Source organism: Eptatretus burgeri, chromosome 9 (genome assembly GCF_056783735.1).
Source record: "Eptatretus burgeri isolate ZD-2024b chromosome 9, Ebu_testis_v1, whole genome shotgun sequence".
NCBI classification, from domain to species: domain Eukaryota; kingdom Metazoa; phylum Chordata; class Myxini; order Myxiniformes; family Myxinidae; genus Eptatretus; species Eptatretus burgeri.
The window spans coordinates 12,547,303-12,562,916 of record NC_140969.1 but is presented as its reverse complement, the minus strand read 5'-3'; the positions used below and the strand labels follow the sequence as shown (position 1 = coordinate 12,562,916).

General features: G+C 40.3%; 1 protein-coding gene across 2 annotated transcripts in view; it reads right to left on the bottom strand.

Annotated features, from left to right (window-relative positions):
- EIF4E3 (eukaryotic translation initiation factor 4E family member 3) overlaps nt 1-15,614 on the bottom strand; it is a 34,381-nt gene that overhangs the window by 933 nt on the left and 17,834 nt on the right. Inside the window, exons 2-4 of one of the 2 annotated variants that reach the window (XM_085894118.1) lie at nt 12,147-12,219; nt 6,856-7,052; nt 2,535-2,629 (exon numbers count right to left, since the gene is read on the bottom strand). In XM_085894118.1, coding sequence (XP_085750244.1) covers nt 2,535-2,629; nt 6,856-6,999 — 239 coding nt within the window. In that variant the 5' untranslated portion in view covers nt 7,000-7,052; nt 12,147-12,219. The remainder of the gene's footprint in view (nt 1-2,534; nt 2,630-6,855; nt 7,053-12,146; nt 12,220-15,614) is intronic. The other variant, XM_085894119.1, reaches the window with a different exon arrangement.

The window sequence follows — 15,614 nt, the reverse complement described above, 5'->3', positions numbered from 1 at the left end:
ACAGCTTTGAGGTTGGAGGATCTCCTGTTAGTTTGCTTGTACATCCGAGAAAAAAAAAAATTGTATACATCATGTGCAACATGTCACACTCACTTCGAAGCTGTTGGGCCCGGGTTCAAATCTCAGCAGTTATAAACTGTCATCCCGGTGTTTCATCAATGTGTGTGCCCGTCCCTTGCATGGACATTAAACACTGGGCATTAGTTGGTGGATGATAAATATTTTGTGGAGTCCTTCGCGAAGAGTGAGCAAACTGAAGTGTGGGTCTGGACAAATTCCAAATTCCTGCCCGAAACTCAGTCAAATGTCAGGCCTGGCCAGTAGGTTCGTGAAAGACTTGGGCCAAGTTTCTCCCAACCAACCCAACAGGAATGTGGGAATAATTGTGGCCATTAAAGAATAAGTTAAACAATATGCAAATATTTATTTCAGAAAATAAAAATTGCAACAGCACTCTTCGACGTCACGATGTCACCAGTTATGCCTCTGCCCACATTATTACATCATGGTACATATTTGTACCAACTTTGATTTAATCCATGAACCCAGATTCAAATAATTAAATAATTCTGGCTACCAGAGCATGGGTCTGATCAGGTTGAAATTAAAAACATATATTCCCCATGATTATTAGATCGTAATTGTGACGTTTCACGTCAATTGATTCAATCCAATATGGCTGCCAGACCGTGTAACCTATTAATTATTTGTGAACACCTTGGTATCGCCAACACTTGAGGAACATATGGGTGAAGTTTCCCCTCAATATGTCAAGCCGTTCTGGAGAAGGCGGCTTTTCAAGGATTATTCTTCAAAAAATCATAGCGATCAAACCATGTGGCCTATGACGTCAAAGGGAGAGAACTTTTTGTTCCACATGGATAGGTGATCATAACTGAAAAAAATAAAAATAAAAACTCTGGCGACTTCATCAGCAGAGGCATAAAAAAACTGAATTAAGTTGGGAGCTTCCACTGCATTTTTGATGGTAATGAAGATAAACTTCCAAGTGCTACGACTCATTATTGAGCTGGCCTATCACCAAGCAATCATGACAAATTCACTGATGGTACAGCAACATTCTCTCTGCCAAACTGGATAAAAATAAACTGGTCATCTTCCAGGACCACATCTTACAGTTCAAGACAGATGCATATTCTCACTCTGTGCCTTCATGCAGACTGGCAGCAAACAGCCCAATTTATTTCCGTGGTCAGTCTCTGGGAAAAGTCTAGTGTCCAAAACTTCTGGGCCTATCACCTATCTTGTGTAGATCATGTCCATTCTATCTTCCAAACATGGAGGATGTTTCTAAAATCTCCGCAGGGCCAAGACCTTCAGAGCAAAGCCAGCATGTGCTTAGAACAGTGTAGAAAGTCTTTATCTGGTGTCATGCAATATGGCTTCCCACAGTGAACTGGTGCTGTTGCTTCCCATCTTTCCCTCCATGAATCCTTGCAATCAAAGTCCTTAAACATCAATGCAATCTCACAACAGGAAAGTCAGCAGGTTTTATTACTTTCCGCCCAGCCTCATCGCCTCCAGGTCGCATCTATTGTCAGAAAGCCTTTCCTTATTACCCACCACAACTCTAAACTCAACACCCACCTCCATTCTTTCATACCTCACATTTCTTGCCTGCGGAACAACTGTCTTCATAAGTTTGTTGTTGCGAGGTTTTCCCTTCAGGATCAAATGTGCTGACAACTAACTACCACCACATTTTCTTTCCCATTTCCACGAGTGGGCTTGACTACACCTGATGAGGCCCTATTGCATCAATTCCTTTCCACATGTCATGGTGCATCCATTTTGTCTGTTGATCCCCTGCCCCTATGGTTCTGCTCTTTGACAGAGAAAAAGAGAAAAAGTCAAATAAATATTGTTTTAACCAAGACAATCCCTTTACATAATAAATAAATGAGTCCTCATACAGGAGCTAAGGAATGGTATGGTGATCTGCACAAAAGCCTGAAGAACACGAGTCTCCTTCTGTTAGCCTAACCACCGGCCATATTGTTCTCAAAAACTATCAGTGTCCATCTTCAAACTCCAAGGTCACTAAAAAGGTCAATCATTCTGTCTGCGAGCTTCCAGTGCAAAGGTCAAGGAATAAATTTCCTTTCCAACCCTCATGGTACACAATAATAAAATTTAGAAAAAAAAAAGGGAAAAGAAAAAGCATCTGTTTTTAATAGTTTTCCAATGGCAAAAAAACCCAAAAACAAACACAAGTTCATTTACAAAGAAAGTACAGTCATTTGAAGGGCAGCCAGTGACGATGATCATGTAGAATTCAGGTGACCTGGATTCCAAGCTTATATTTGACCGAGAGAGCTAAAATTGGATATTTCAAACCTTTTCGCATTGGAACTAACTGTACAAAATATAAGCAAAATTGTACATGGTGGAGTATCTTCAAAATGGACTCCATGTTGAACGAATCTGTTACAAAACATCGAAAAAAGGAAAAGCAAACAATATGACCATTTGCAAAATAATAGGACTGCTTGTTTGAAAATGAGGAGGCCCACCAAAGAGGTTGCCTCTCTCCTCTCATGAGATGATAGGAACAGCGAACAGCCAGCATATCAACGGATGGAATGTTGTTGTACACACTCCAAAAGCTCTGCACACAAACCAGGGAGGAAAAGAAAAATAAAGGCCAAATGTCAAACATAACATAGCGAGGCTTGATACTATATAAACATCCTCTTATTACAAAATCCCATACTGTTATCATGAAGCATTTCCTTGGAAAAGGTCGGCAGCAAAGACGGCCGGCTTGTGAAATGGCAACACGCTTCGAAGTAAAGTTTGTACAAGAACGCTAATTACCTGACAAGAATGTAAATATTCTTTCGTTAAAGTTTCCCAAATTATACAGCCCTCACCCCACTTCAAAGAAAAATAAAATTGTGGAAGTTTTTTTTCCAAAAAGGACCCGACATCCAACCACCCCAACCCATAGTTCTCCATAAAAGCTAGCTGCCCACAGTTTTGGTACACCTGCTGGTCAGGACGCTGCCACATTGTCATACAAGTTAAAAAGAAGATCGATTTAACCTTTTGTATATTTAAAATAATTGAATTAATAAGTACTTGATAAAATGCAAACAATTTCAGTGTATTTTTCATCAACAACTTTCCTGTGATCGATCAAACTGTTCCTTCAAATGACACTTCCCCAACTTTGCTGCACGCATGTTCTAAAAAAAAAAAATAATAAAACATCAACATCTTTATTTATGTTTCTTTTTAATCTCGGAAATGTTTTCCCATGAAACAAACAGGAAATATGGCAATGTGGATGGCATCAGGTCCAACTGGCAGGGTGAGTGGGTGAGAACGATCCACCAAGTCTTTGTGATGACAGTGAAGAATGCAGTCTGTCATTTCAGCATGAAAAATTGGTCTCGTAATTATGCATCTTTGGCACCTTCATGTAACAATGCAAGTTGACGTTTGTATCGCTGGATGTGATGTCCACGAGTATGACACCTTGAACATCCAAGAAAACAACCAGAACGAGAGTTCAAAGACCACCTTACCCCACACAGTCTTGAGCGACAAGGACGTGGGTAGTGTCTGCGAGCGAAAAATTTGGTCGTGATGACCTAAAATGCCATATTTTGTCCATGTCGTTTTAGAAGTGCAGAAAGCAGTCATGATCACCCTTTTGATCTGCAATCTTGTACGTCACGCTTATACAGCAAAACGGAAGGGTTTTGAAAGTGCCAAGAAGGTGATTTGTGTTCTGCAGTGTTCAAGTATATCATTAACTTTAAATAAAAAAAAAGATTTTAAAGGCTGTAGAAAATAAATTCTGGAAGTTTACTATCTTGTTTGTTTGTTTGTCCGCAACCACTTGGCGGATTGAGACAAATTTTCCACTATTGGTGCGACTACTCGTGTAGAATCTTCTCATGATAATTACAACGTCATAGGTCACGTGGTGACAAAAACAGAAAACCTTTGCACCTCTATGTCTGAAACCGCACCAAGGGAAAAAGTTGAAACTTGGCACATGGCAAGTACTCCTCATGGGGAATGAGTGCGATTTTTTTTAATGATGTCATAGGTGCCTTCGTTATGATGTCATAATTGCATACGTAAAATGCTACATCCGATCAGTATGAAAATTTTTGAGGGTCATCTCGGGATAAAATGGTTCACAAAAATGTTTTTTTGATGACATCAGTCATGCGATTTGGCAGCCATATTGGAATTACACCTTAACATAAAAATCTTCTTCGAGAACAGCTGGACAGATTGAGGGGAAACTTCACACAAATGTTCCCCAAGGCATGCATGTAGAAGGTTGTTAAGGAATAATCAATAACACATGGTTTGGCAGCCATATTGGATTTAAGAAAAATATTTAATGTTTTCTCTGGAACCGCTTAATCAATCGAAGTGAAACTTCACAATTGTGATGTAGTAGTGATGGGGAATGCGTGTTTTAAATTTCAACTTGATCGGACGCATTGTCTAGAAACCAGAATTATTTAATTTTTTGATCTGAGTTTTTTGGGGGTGTTTTTTGAATGAGGCTCACTTGGCTGTGCCAGGATGGGTTTGAAGGTAGAGTTGCAGCAGCTGAAATGCAAATCCTATACAGGTTCCACCTGATGACTTCATTTTTTCTTCTTGCTCATTTGGGTTCCTTATGATTATATGCCTGGTGTTGGCTTAATGGTTAGGGTGGCGGGCTTTGGATCCTCGGGTCCCGAGTTCAAATCCCACTCAGCTGTTGAATTAATACCAGGTGGTGTTAACTCGGCCTGTCATCCTTCCGAGGTTGGCAACATGAGTGCCAGCATGCTGGTACACTGTGTCGGAGTAGCGACCCATCCAAGATTGTGCCCAATAGCAAAGGAGACTGCTTAAGCAGCACCAACACTCTGCAGAGTATGGTCCCAATCTCCTCCTCCTCCTGATTACTCTAATACAGGACTGTACCTATGTGGTGGTCCAATTGATTTAAATTGAATTAATTTTAATCCCATTCTGAATTCAATTGAATAATAAAAAAAGGTCATGGGTCAGGTGTCCGATTAAAGCAAGACATCATGGTACCTGGTCATCACTGCCAGCAGTTACAAAGTGGCAGTTCTAATTATGTCTCTTATAAATTATGTAACACCAGGACACAAGCACTACACAAAAGAAGTCCTGGTGAGGGTCTGCAATCTCCGATTGTTCTTTTTCTTGTCCATTTTGTTTCACTACCAGACAGACAGAGTGAAAAAAAAAATCTCACTGCTTTCGGTGCATCGGTGCATGCACGATCGGGACAAATTCAGAGCCAAAGTACTGTAAAACTACAGGTTCATTTTTCGATTCATGTTCAACATACAACATTCAATTGAAATCAAGTTGTTTCTCGATCATAAAGTGACGTTTGTAGACAAACAGATGGACAGACAAAGTGAACCAATTTCTCAACGCCGCTTTTCACCTTGCAGGTGTAGGGTAATAACATTGCAATTTCAAGAATGTGTCTGAAACTTCTTGGCTGCATGTTCCTCATGATGCTACATCACAAACCGACACTTACTTCAGGTTGAAAGCGTGCACACACACCATGCTCACCTTTACTGTATAAGGCATTACTTTTGGAGACTTCTTCATACTGTAATTACACATAATTGAGCATTTTCCCTTTATTTAAAATAAAAAAGGCAAGAAACTGATTTCCTTAACTCTTAAACAAAGCAAATGTAGAAAAAAAATGTTTGGCAAATAAATTACTGAGAGGAAACTTTTAAGGCTTATCGAACCAGGATGGAATAAAAGCTCAGAATAATGTACTCAGTAACTTTTATAAAAGAACACGTGCAGTTATAATTGAGTATTCCTCATGATACACTTCCTATCAAGTGGTCATGAGAGAAGGCTACTTCACTCATTGCAATGTGCTGAGCTATCTTACCAGCTACCAAGGATCTGCCAACACTGTTTAATGGATTGTCGGCCTCTGGAGGTATGGGTAGGCCCATTAGATACACACGAGCTCATTAATACAACCTCGTGGGTTTGTTTTTCTTTCAATATATGGCAGGTTTATGAGGGACACCTTTGTAACGAGGAGTATTATAAGATGGCCAAGGCTAAAGTCACACTCCCACAGTGCCAGCTGAAGCAGGTGGTGACCATGCCCCTCGTCTGTTCAAAATGATACATCAGGGACGAAGGAAAATTTTCTCCCTAACCTACAAATAGATTTTGACATCATCATTCATTACAGACCATTGACAACGCATCATCAGAAACGCATCTGAATGTCCAATAAAAATATTTTTTCTGCCATTAAATGTAACAAAGGAAAGGTTTTTGATTCCCAGCACAATGGAGGACAAATTCCCACTATACACCAGATTGAAAACATGTCACTGCATGCAGAGAACCAGGAAGTGAGCAAGCGAGAGCGAGAAGCAAATTGCATGGGCACACACCATGCAGAAATGCGCACACGTCTGCCGGTTAGTGCAGTGGGCTTCACAATGCAGTTATGAGTTGGCATCCACCAGACTTTCAAGTGGGAGCAAAGGAAAAGTTACTGCATACATCAGCAGAGTTTGAAAAGCTAACATCATTGCAACTCTGCAGTCTTGTTCCGATTGCAGATTCATGCAATGAATACGACTCATGAGGTACCCTTCACCATATACTTGTGCAATATTTTGATCACGGCAATTTTCACATCAGCCACTGAAGGTAAAAAAAAAGTAATAAAAAAACAGCAACAAAAACAGAACACAGGAACAGCTGTTATGGCAGCCGAATAGCAAGAGCACAAAACTGGCATCCCAGGTTAAAATCCCATTAAAGGCAGTAATATGAAAGAATTACATTCATATCTGTGAAACTGCAGCAGTTTAAGGAGTACAACCGAGTGGTTTTCAGAATGTCACCAACATTGATCATTAACAATCCTTCAGGATGAGTTATGAGTCTGTCCCTCTTGGGTGCTTTCTCCACATGGTATTTGTCCATGCATCGTGGTGGACTCAATTTCCTTCAGGAAGGCTTGGATGGCCCCAAAAATGCTGCGTATTAAAAAGGCAGTGATGTCAAAATCCCCCAAAATGAAATAAAAACTACAGCATTCATCGAACACAATACCCCATGCAGTATTATTATGTATGCAGCCTGTGGCTGCCAGCTGCATCGTTGCTGGCAGCGTGGCGATGCCGCTGATGCAGTGCCCCCTGTTTGCAGTAAAGTGGTACTCATTTTGCCAACCTTTAAGGATGAAAGGCTGAATAAACCCACCTGGTGTTATTTAACGTCACGGTAGGGGCTCAAACTCGAGACCCTAAGATCTCACGCCAGCCACTTTTAATCATTAAACCAACACCAGGGGAGAGTTCAGTTACCACTTTTCTTGTGGAGCACTCGCCAAGTGGCTTATGCACTCACGCAAGTACGCCATATGAAACCGTAGATAAGGAACGGCTGGCTTGGGAAGCACTAGCTAGGTGTTTGGTAACTGAACACAGCCCAGACCTACCCCATGCAGTGTTCAAGTATAATACTTCAATTTTAATAAAATAATTATTTTGACGATAAATAAAATAAAATCTGAATGTTTATCTCTCATGAAGCAGTCTTAGACATCATGCTTATTTCCTGACTGTAATAATACGGCATTGTCGCAGTTTAGGAGATTGAGGTTCGATTGAACACCAAACGCAGCGTCAAGCACCATCTTCTTAACCACAACCCTCTCACATGCCACTTATTGATATATATATATATATATATATATATATATATATATATATATATATATATATATATATATATATATATATATATATAGTAACACATTTGTGGGGGTAGAGGGAAGATTTCCAGAGTAAAGACAGGATTGTATAGTATAGCATGATCTGTGGACGAGTAGGAGACATATCCATGCAATTCAATTCGGGAAAACTGTGAACTTAGGTTTGAGTCACCACGCAGGGGGTGGTTTTGTGTTAACTCGGTAGGGTCTAAGGTTAGTTTCTCCCAGTGTGTGATTGCCCCAGTGACCTTTTCCTACGTTTTTACATTTACAAGGCCGGCCATAAAGAACCACGTTTTCACAACAATAACCAGCAGGCTAAATCCCACCTCCCAGGAAACGTAACCGGTCGGCCACGCCCCGCGAGGTTGATGATTGGTCGGGGTGATGTCAGAGGAGAAGGTTCTAGAGAGGAGGTGGACAGTTGGAAGAGGATAGTCAGCCCCTCTGGTCTCCTCGACACGACGGGAAAGCCGCCAAATTCTCGTTATCTCGGCAGCGGCCTTGTTGTATGATCAAGAAGAAAGGTGGTGCCATTTGGTGTGTGTGAAGGACCAGAAACTGTATGGCGGTTTGTGGGCTCCTGGCGTTGAAGACTGTCCACACAAATTACGTGACGTATGTGGCCATGGAGAGCAACTTGGCGCCCTTTTGGTACATTTTCCTGCGCGGTGGCTACGCGGTTTAACGAACACTATGCTCCAAAATGACACCCCTGGACACAAAGCTGAGTACCGACATAACGGGGGTTATTTTCTTATCTTTCCCCTTGTCTGTTTTTGTGACAGTGGAGAGGTCTCAAATTAGGATTTAGTTTACCTCACTTTTCATTACCTCCCACTTTGAATTATTTTCATAATCACCCTTTTGATTTGTATTTATTAAATAATTATGGTTGAATTTCATTGTGTTTGTTTATTCATCATGGGTTTGAGGATAAACCCCTGTGCTTCGGTTCTGGTAAAGCACCTTCCCTGCTTCCATCCCACGCGAATCGCAACCGCCAAGAATTTCGGCTGTTTGCCTCCGTGTTAAAACTGTTTGGCCATCTGTCCAGGCTGGTGTTAATCGGCCTGAACATAACACTATGTAGCATGGCTTTTGGAAATATTATGATCTAGTCTTCAAATGCATAATTCAATTGAAAAAATTACCCCCATGTGGGGGTGACAGTCATCTCTATAATGTTTTTTTACGATCATAATCGATGAACCGTTGCCAGATATCTGCAAAAATGACAGAAAAGATAGGTTTTGAAAATGGTGACCTTCACAACTTTCGTGACCTCGTGACCTTGACCCTGACCTCGAATCTGGGAAAAAAATATGTCGTTGGGTATCACTCATCGACCTCTACCCACATACCGAATTTCATCAAGATCGGAAGTAAAAAGTTTTCTTTGTACCAGGAGGTGTTTTTCACCATCTTCCAGGTAACGTGGCGGCCAAACGGGATGGAAATTCAAAAATCTGTCCAGTTAGATACAAGATAATATTTTTTACTATCATAATCAATAAACAGTTGCCGAATATCTTGTAGAATGGCTGACAAGATAGGTTTTGAAAATGGCGATTTTTATAACTTAAGTGACCTCATGACCTTGACCCTGACCTTGAACCCGGACAAAAGTTATATCGTTGTGCAACATTCATCGACCTCTACCCACATCCTAAGTTTCATCAAGATTGGAAAGAAAAATTGTTGGACGGACGGATGTACGGACGGACATTTGGTCCGGCTTTATTAGGTTATCTCGGTAGAGATGACCTAATAAAAGGTTTAAAGGCATATAAATAAATTCCGGGTTTTACCGTCATTTTACATCACCTTATATTCGTTTTTTGTGCCTATTGTTTGTGTCCTTTCATAACATCTTTAAAAACAAGTTTCCCATTTGGAATGATTTTCAATTTTGACTGCCAAGCAGACAGACAGTAAAGAATATTATCTCACTCCTCTCTGTGCACGTGTGGTCGGGACAAATTCTGAACCAAAATACGGCAAAACGGTATACTCGAATTCCTATTCGTGTTCAAAATATTGCATTCTATTTAAATAAGTGGGTCCTCGATCATAAACTCATGATCATAAACTGATAAAGACAGCCAGACGAACGGAAATGAATCAATTGCTTAACCCCGCTTTTCGGTTCGCATGCACGATGTAAAAATGTTCAAGGCTCGTAATTGAGTTGTACATCAACCACATGCATGAGCCGCAAGGACATTGGAAGACAAATGGACAAACAAGCAGTCATAGACTGGTACTAACGAAATCGTCAACTTGACCTCTGACGTTGTCTAATAAAAGCTGTCTCTGGAGAAGGTAGCGACGCAAACCAGAAGTTTCTACGATGATTCTGCACCAAACCATCAACAATCGAATGTTTTGGATGTTTGACCTCACTGTGACCTTGACCTTTGACAGATTTTGACCAAAATCTAATCAGCGCTAGCCACCACCCTCCTGAATCACGTGGTGCAATTTGAGATTGGTCGCTTCTTCCGTTTTCGAGTTATCATTTTTTAGATGTTTGACCTCACTGTGACCTTGACCTTTGACAGATTTTGACCAAAATCTAATCAGCGCTAACCATCACCCTCCTGAATCATGTGGTGTAATTTGACATTGGTAGCTACTTCTGTTCGAGTTATCTGTACCAAACAATCAAAAATCGAATATTTGACCTCACTGTGACCTTGACTTTTGACCGATTTTGACCAAAATCTAATCAGCACTTGCCATCACCCTCCTGAATCACGTGGTGTAATTTGACCTTGGTAGCTTCTTCAGTTCTCGAGTTATCGTGCCTACAAACAAACAAATAAACCAATGTCACCCACAGGGTGACCCGTATCTTGCCAAAAGGTGACCACGTGCGACTTCTTTAAGGTCACACTGAGGTGAACAGAGCTGCTATCCACCAGGAGCGACTCCTTGAGGAATATCTGCCTCCGAGAGATTCCGATGAGAATCGATCTACAGAGTAACCATGAAAAATATGCTTTTGCCTCATAACGTCACCAAATGACGTCATCATGTCTCAAGCTTGACATATCAAGAAAGCACTCATCGAGGTGTTCAATTTGAGGTACTACACGATATGGTTCCTAAAACTTGAAAATTTGACCTTGGGGTCAAATATGTTTGACCTGAGGCGCTAACCATGAAGGTCAAGGCCAATCGCCACCAAAAATTAATCAACTGAGCGCCAGACCATGAACTATATTCCCATGAAGTTTGAAGACGATCCGATCAAAATTACTCAAAAAATAAGGGTTTTGTCGACTCCCCTGATTTGCGACAAAGTGACCTTGACCTTTGACCTTCAAAATTTTGTGCACTGAAAGGGACCTCTATAGGCCTCTGATATGCGAAGTTACAAAAATTTTCAATGGTAGCTGTGCTCTGCAGAATTTTTTATACGTGATTACAGACGAAAAAAAAACAAAAACATACAAGCTGACTAACATGTCTTGCAAAAACTTCGTTTTGGCAAGATAACAAACAAACAAGCAGTCATAGACTGGTACTTACGAAATCGTCAACTTGACCTCTGACCTTGTCTAATAAAAGCTGTCTCGAGAGAAGGTAGCGAAGCAAACCAAAAGTTTCTACGATGATTCTGTATCAAACCATCAAAAATCGTAATGTCGACCGAAGCAAAAATCTCCATTTCTCCACGCAATTATACCTTAACGTAACTCAACGACGCGTCTGCTCGAGCGCACTGCATCATGGGACGACCCGTGACGCGTCGAGTGAAATATTTTTTACACAATCTTAAAACGTCTCCAAAACATCCGATTTTTACCAGAATTTTGACAACCGAGTTTTAAGCGTCCAAAGCGATCGCAAAAATCGAAGACAAAATTAAAATCGAAGTTAAAACGAACTCTTAACGTAGAGCGAAGCAAAAATACTCCATTTCTCCAGGTGAATTTACGGAATTATGTTTGACCTCACTGTGACCTCGACCTTTGACCAATTTTGACCAAAATCTAATCAGCACTAGCCATCACCCTCCTGAATCACGTGGTGTAATTTGACATTGGCAGGTTCTTCCGTTCTCGAGTTATCGTGCATACAAACAAACAAACAAACAGAAACAGAAGGCATCAAAATACTAAGATTTCGTAAGTAATAAATATAGGATACGGAATTTGAACCCGCTTTCCGAACTTCACGAGTCACCGCATCAGATGAGAATGCGAAACAGGAAACATCGATCAATCCAAACCACCGGAATGACCAATACAAAACATGCTGAAGTGAATCAAGCAGAATCAGGATGCCATGGTAAGTCAATTGAAAGGAAAAGTTTAAATAATCACATGCAAACGATGAGACTTACTTCAATTGTTTGCACGCTATAAATCTTTTTGAGGTTAGATTCGTATTCCGTCACTGTAATCCCTCGTGTTGACCTGTAAAAAAAAAAAAAAAAAAAAAAATTGTTAATTCATGAAACAAACAAAAAAAAACCAGCAGCAAGTCACGTGGTATTTCTAAATAAATTGATGATGACCAAGGCGTGTGCATTCATGACATGAAAAATAGATATATTATGGGCCAACATCGCAAAGTATTTGCCATGAGAATGGTGGGTATGGTACAAAATACTAGAGTTCAAAGTCCATAATCATTGCTGTAGTAAATTTGTTACAAGGTACCCAAGGCTTTCCTTCATCATAAACAGGTTGACCAAAGTCAGATATTATGAGGTTTCCCCAAGCAATCAGTCTTCCATGTTCCTTGGTAACCTTTTCTTCCTTCAGCTCTGTGTCCCTTTCCAATACACAACTTTTGAAATGACGTAGTCCGCCCCAGAATACTCTGCATTCATGCACAGAAACCCCCAAGCAACAAAATCCATTGTGGCGGGTGAACATACATCATGCATTCTGGGCACTGATCATTCATCCAAAGAGAAGGATTGTAACATTAATTGGATCACAAAGCTTCTTAAGGAAGCCAAAAACACTCAGAAACACACCAACGAGAAAGAGGTGTGCCTCAGCACAACAAAAGATTTGGAGAACTTAATGATTAGATCAACTCTTCCAAAGAGTTGACATGAACAACTTTTAACCTGTACTGCAAAAGCACCCGACAAAATGTGAGCCAGTGGACGGGCACGTTCTACCCGACTTCTCCGATCATTGCTGCAAGTGAGTCGACATTGAACCCTGCAGGATTACCTCCTGTGAACATGGCAGGCTTGGTGATATATTTCATGGAGTCTGCAATTGGAAAGCCGATGCCATCATTACCAACATTCAAGTAGACTTCCCAGAGGGAGGAACCGTATCCGGTTTAGTTCCTCAACACCAATGGGAAGGTGATATCTGAGGCTTGTGAATGCACAGGGTAAGTTCAAAGTGATATTTACTATTGATTATGTTTGAGAGGAGGGGTGGTGGGGTGGGTGGGAGTGGGAGGTGTATGGGCTGTAAGTGCTGTGTTAAATACATATCCTTTGTTTGGTTCTGGGGCCACATGATAAATCATACTAGATTTTTGTATATATTGCTAAAAGAAGAATCATCCATGCACCCATGTGTGTGTGGGAAAAAAAAATTTGGTGGAAAATCCACCATCATGCTTCTTATATATTTATTTGGTTCTTATGTATTTGTGAAAAATACATTTAAAACAATGAAAATGATGCAATGAAACAAAATGAAAGGTGAAGCAGGGCAGCCCCAGCTGAACTAACCTCCCTGGGGACTAACCATCCTCAGAGGATTTGTGTTCCTCGACAAGGCAATGATGCAGCTCACTCAGATATCCTGACTGGAGGAGGTGACCATTCTGAGTTAGCCAATGGGGAACACTCATCTGAATACAAAGTGCGTAAAGTTGGGACTTGCAATTGCAAAACTTTTCCTGTATTTGCCACAAACAATATAATTTAATTTATTGTACAGTAACAGCTCGATCTTGCAGGTTAAAATAAACCAAATTAATTAATTGCACGTAAAACCTCAAACAGTGTACTTATCGACTTGTAGGAACTGTGCGATGCAATACGTTGGTGAAACAATGCAGAGATGTAATGCAAGAATGAATGCACACAAGGAGCGATATGAGAAACCCAGATAAAACTACTTACTGGTTGTCCACAACTCGCTTGCCACTTTACTGATGGATACTGTAAAAATGCAAGTTTCAGTGTTCAGCTTGTAGAAAAGATAAGGGGTAAAAATGGCCGATAAAGGATAGGATGGAAGATTACATTAATTGGATCTCACAATTACGTAAGTGTGGAGAACTTTTCTGGATTAAAGAATTAAGAACTGCTTACCAATCCGGATTAAATGAAAGAATTAATGATACACAAACACAACATTCTCGCCTCTGTTTTTAACGTGAGACTGAGACACACAGAGGACATAATTATGGACGTAAATGTCCAGTTACAGAAACACCAAAATAAATCGTAAATGATTGGTTAGATCTAAAGTCATCTACAGATATTAGATTTCTTAACAGGAGTAGAAGATGTATTCTTTTTTTAAAAAAAACAACTGAAAGAAGTTTGACAAATCGTAAACAAATTAATGGAAGAGGATGATCAAGAGGGACTCCCAATCCAACAAATGGAAGCAATTCTGGACATGATTGACCATGGAATATACAAAGATAACCCAAAGAAGAAATCAAAATTATGTTTAATAACAAAGGGGTGGAAATGATCACTTTCAAGAAAATACTACAACAGAAAGAAGTGTGGTGTAAACTTCCAGAAACAATACAGTTGAGAGAGAGCCACCAAGGCACCAAGGGTTGTGTACACTTTGTGAAATGCACTTCAGGGGAAGAAAAAAAAACCTTCAACTCCATGGAAACTGCAATCTAGAGATGTAAAGGAATGGTTGAGCAACATGCACCATTGCAATTGTGAACATTCCACATTTAAAGATGCACATCATCACAGGTGATCTCAGAATCGTGAAAGATCGAAAATTACGTGCAATACTAACAAAAGGACCAAATTATAAAGTATGAGGATTCACTGCAATAAAGCAATGGAACTTAAAATGAATGAAAGGACTGATGAAATGGATGAGAGAACAAATTGATAAACACAAAATACCAAAGACACAAATTAATGGATTTATGGTGAGAAGAGGTAGACAAACATGTCAAAAGGAGAGTTCTTGATTTGAAAAATTTTTTTTTGAATCAATCATCCAAAAGTAATTTAAACTATTTGGAGACAAGTCATTATTTAAAAACAGCTTCAAACACAATATTGTCACGGTATCGGCATGTGTGCCGGGCTCACAAGGTACGTACTTGGGCCCACTGCCACGACTGACCCTGATGCCCCCACGTTGCGAATAACTACACAGTCCAGAGAGTTGTCAACCAACCGCGGATGCCGGTTGGGATAATTAGGTCTAAAAGAGTCATCTTGCCAATTACAAAAGAGTTGTGGGGCAAAATCTTCCCATCTCACGATGATGAACACACTGTCAGATTAATGACAGAAAGGACAACCAAGAAGATTTGAAAGATGTTCAACAAGCAAATCGATAATTATGAAGCATAAATTTAAAAGCAATTCACCAATTAGGTATTTACAAGCAGGCAAAGAAATGGAGAGCAGACTTACCCCAATACATATTTCCCTCTTATACAGACTTACTTAGACAATAGACAGGCGCCATCATTCATTGCGGGAAGAAAGCGATGAGAGAAACTGAGGAAAAATAAGCAGAGCGGAGCCCCAACCCCAAATATTGTGAGGGGTTGGGTTGGGGGGGGTTAGGATGGGAAAGACGGGTGGTGGAGTGTTGATGTTGTATCGGAAGGG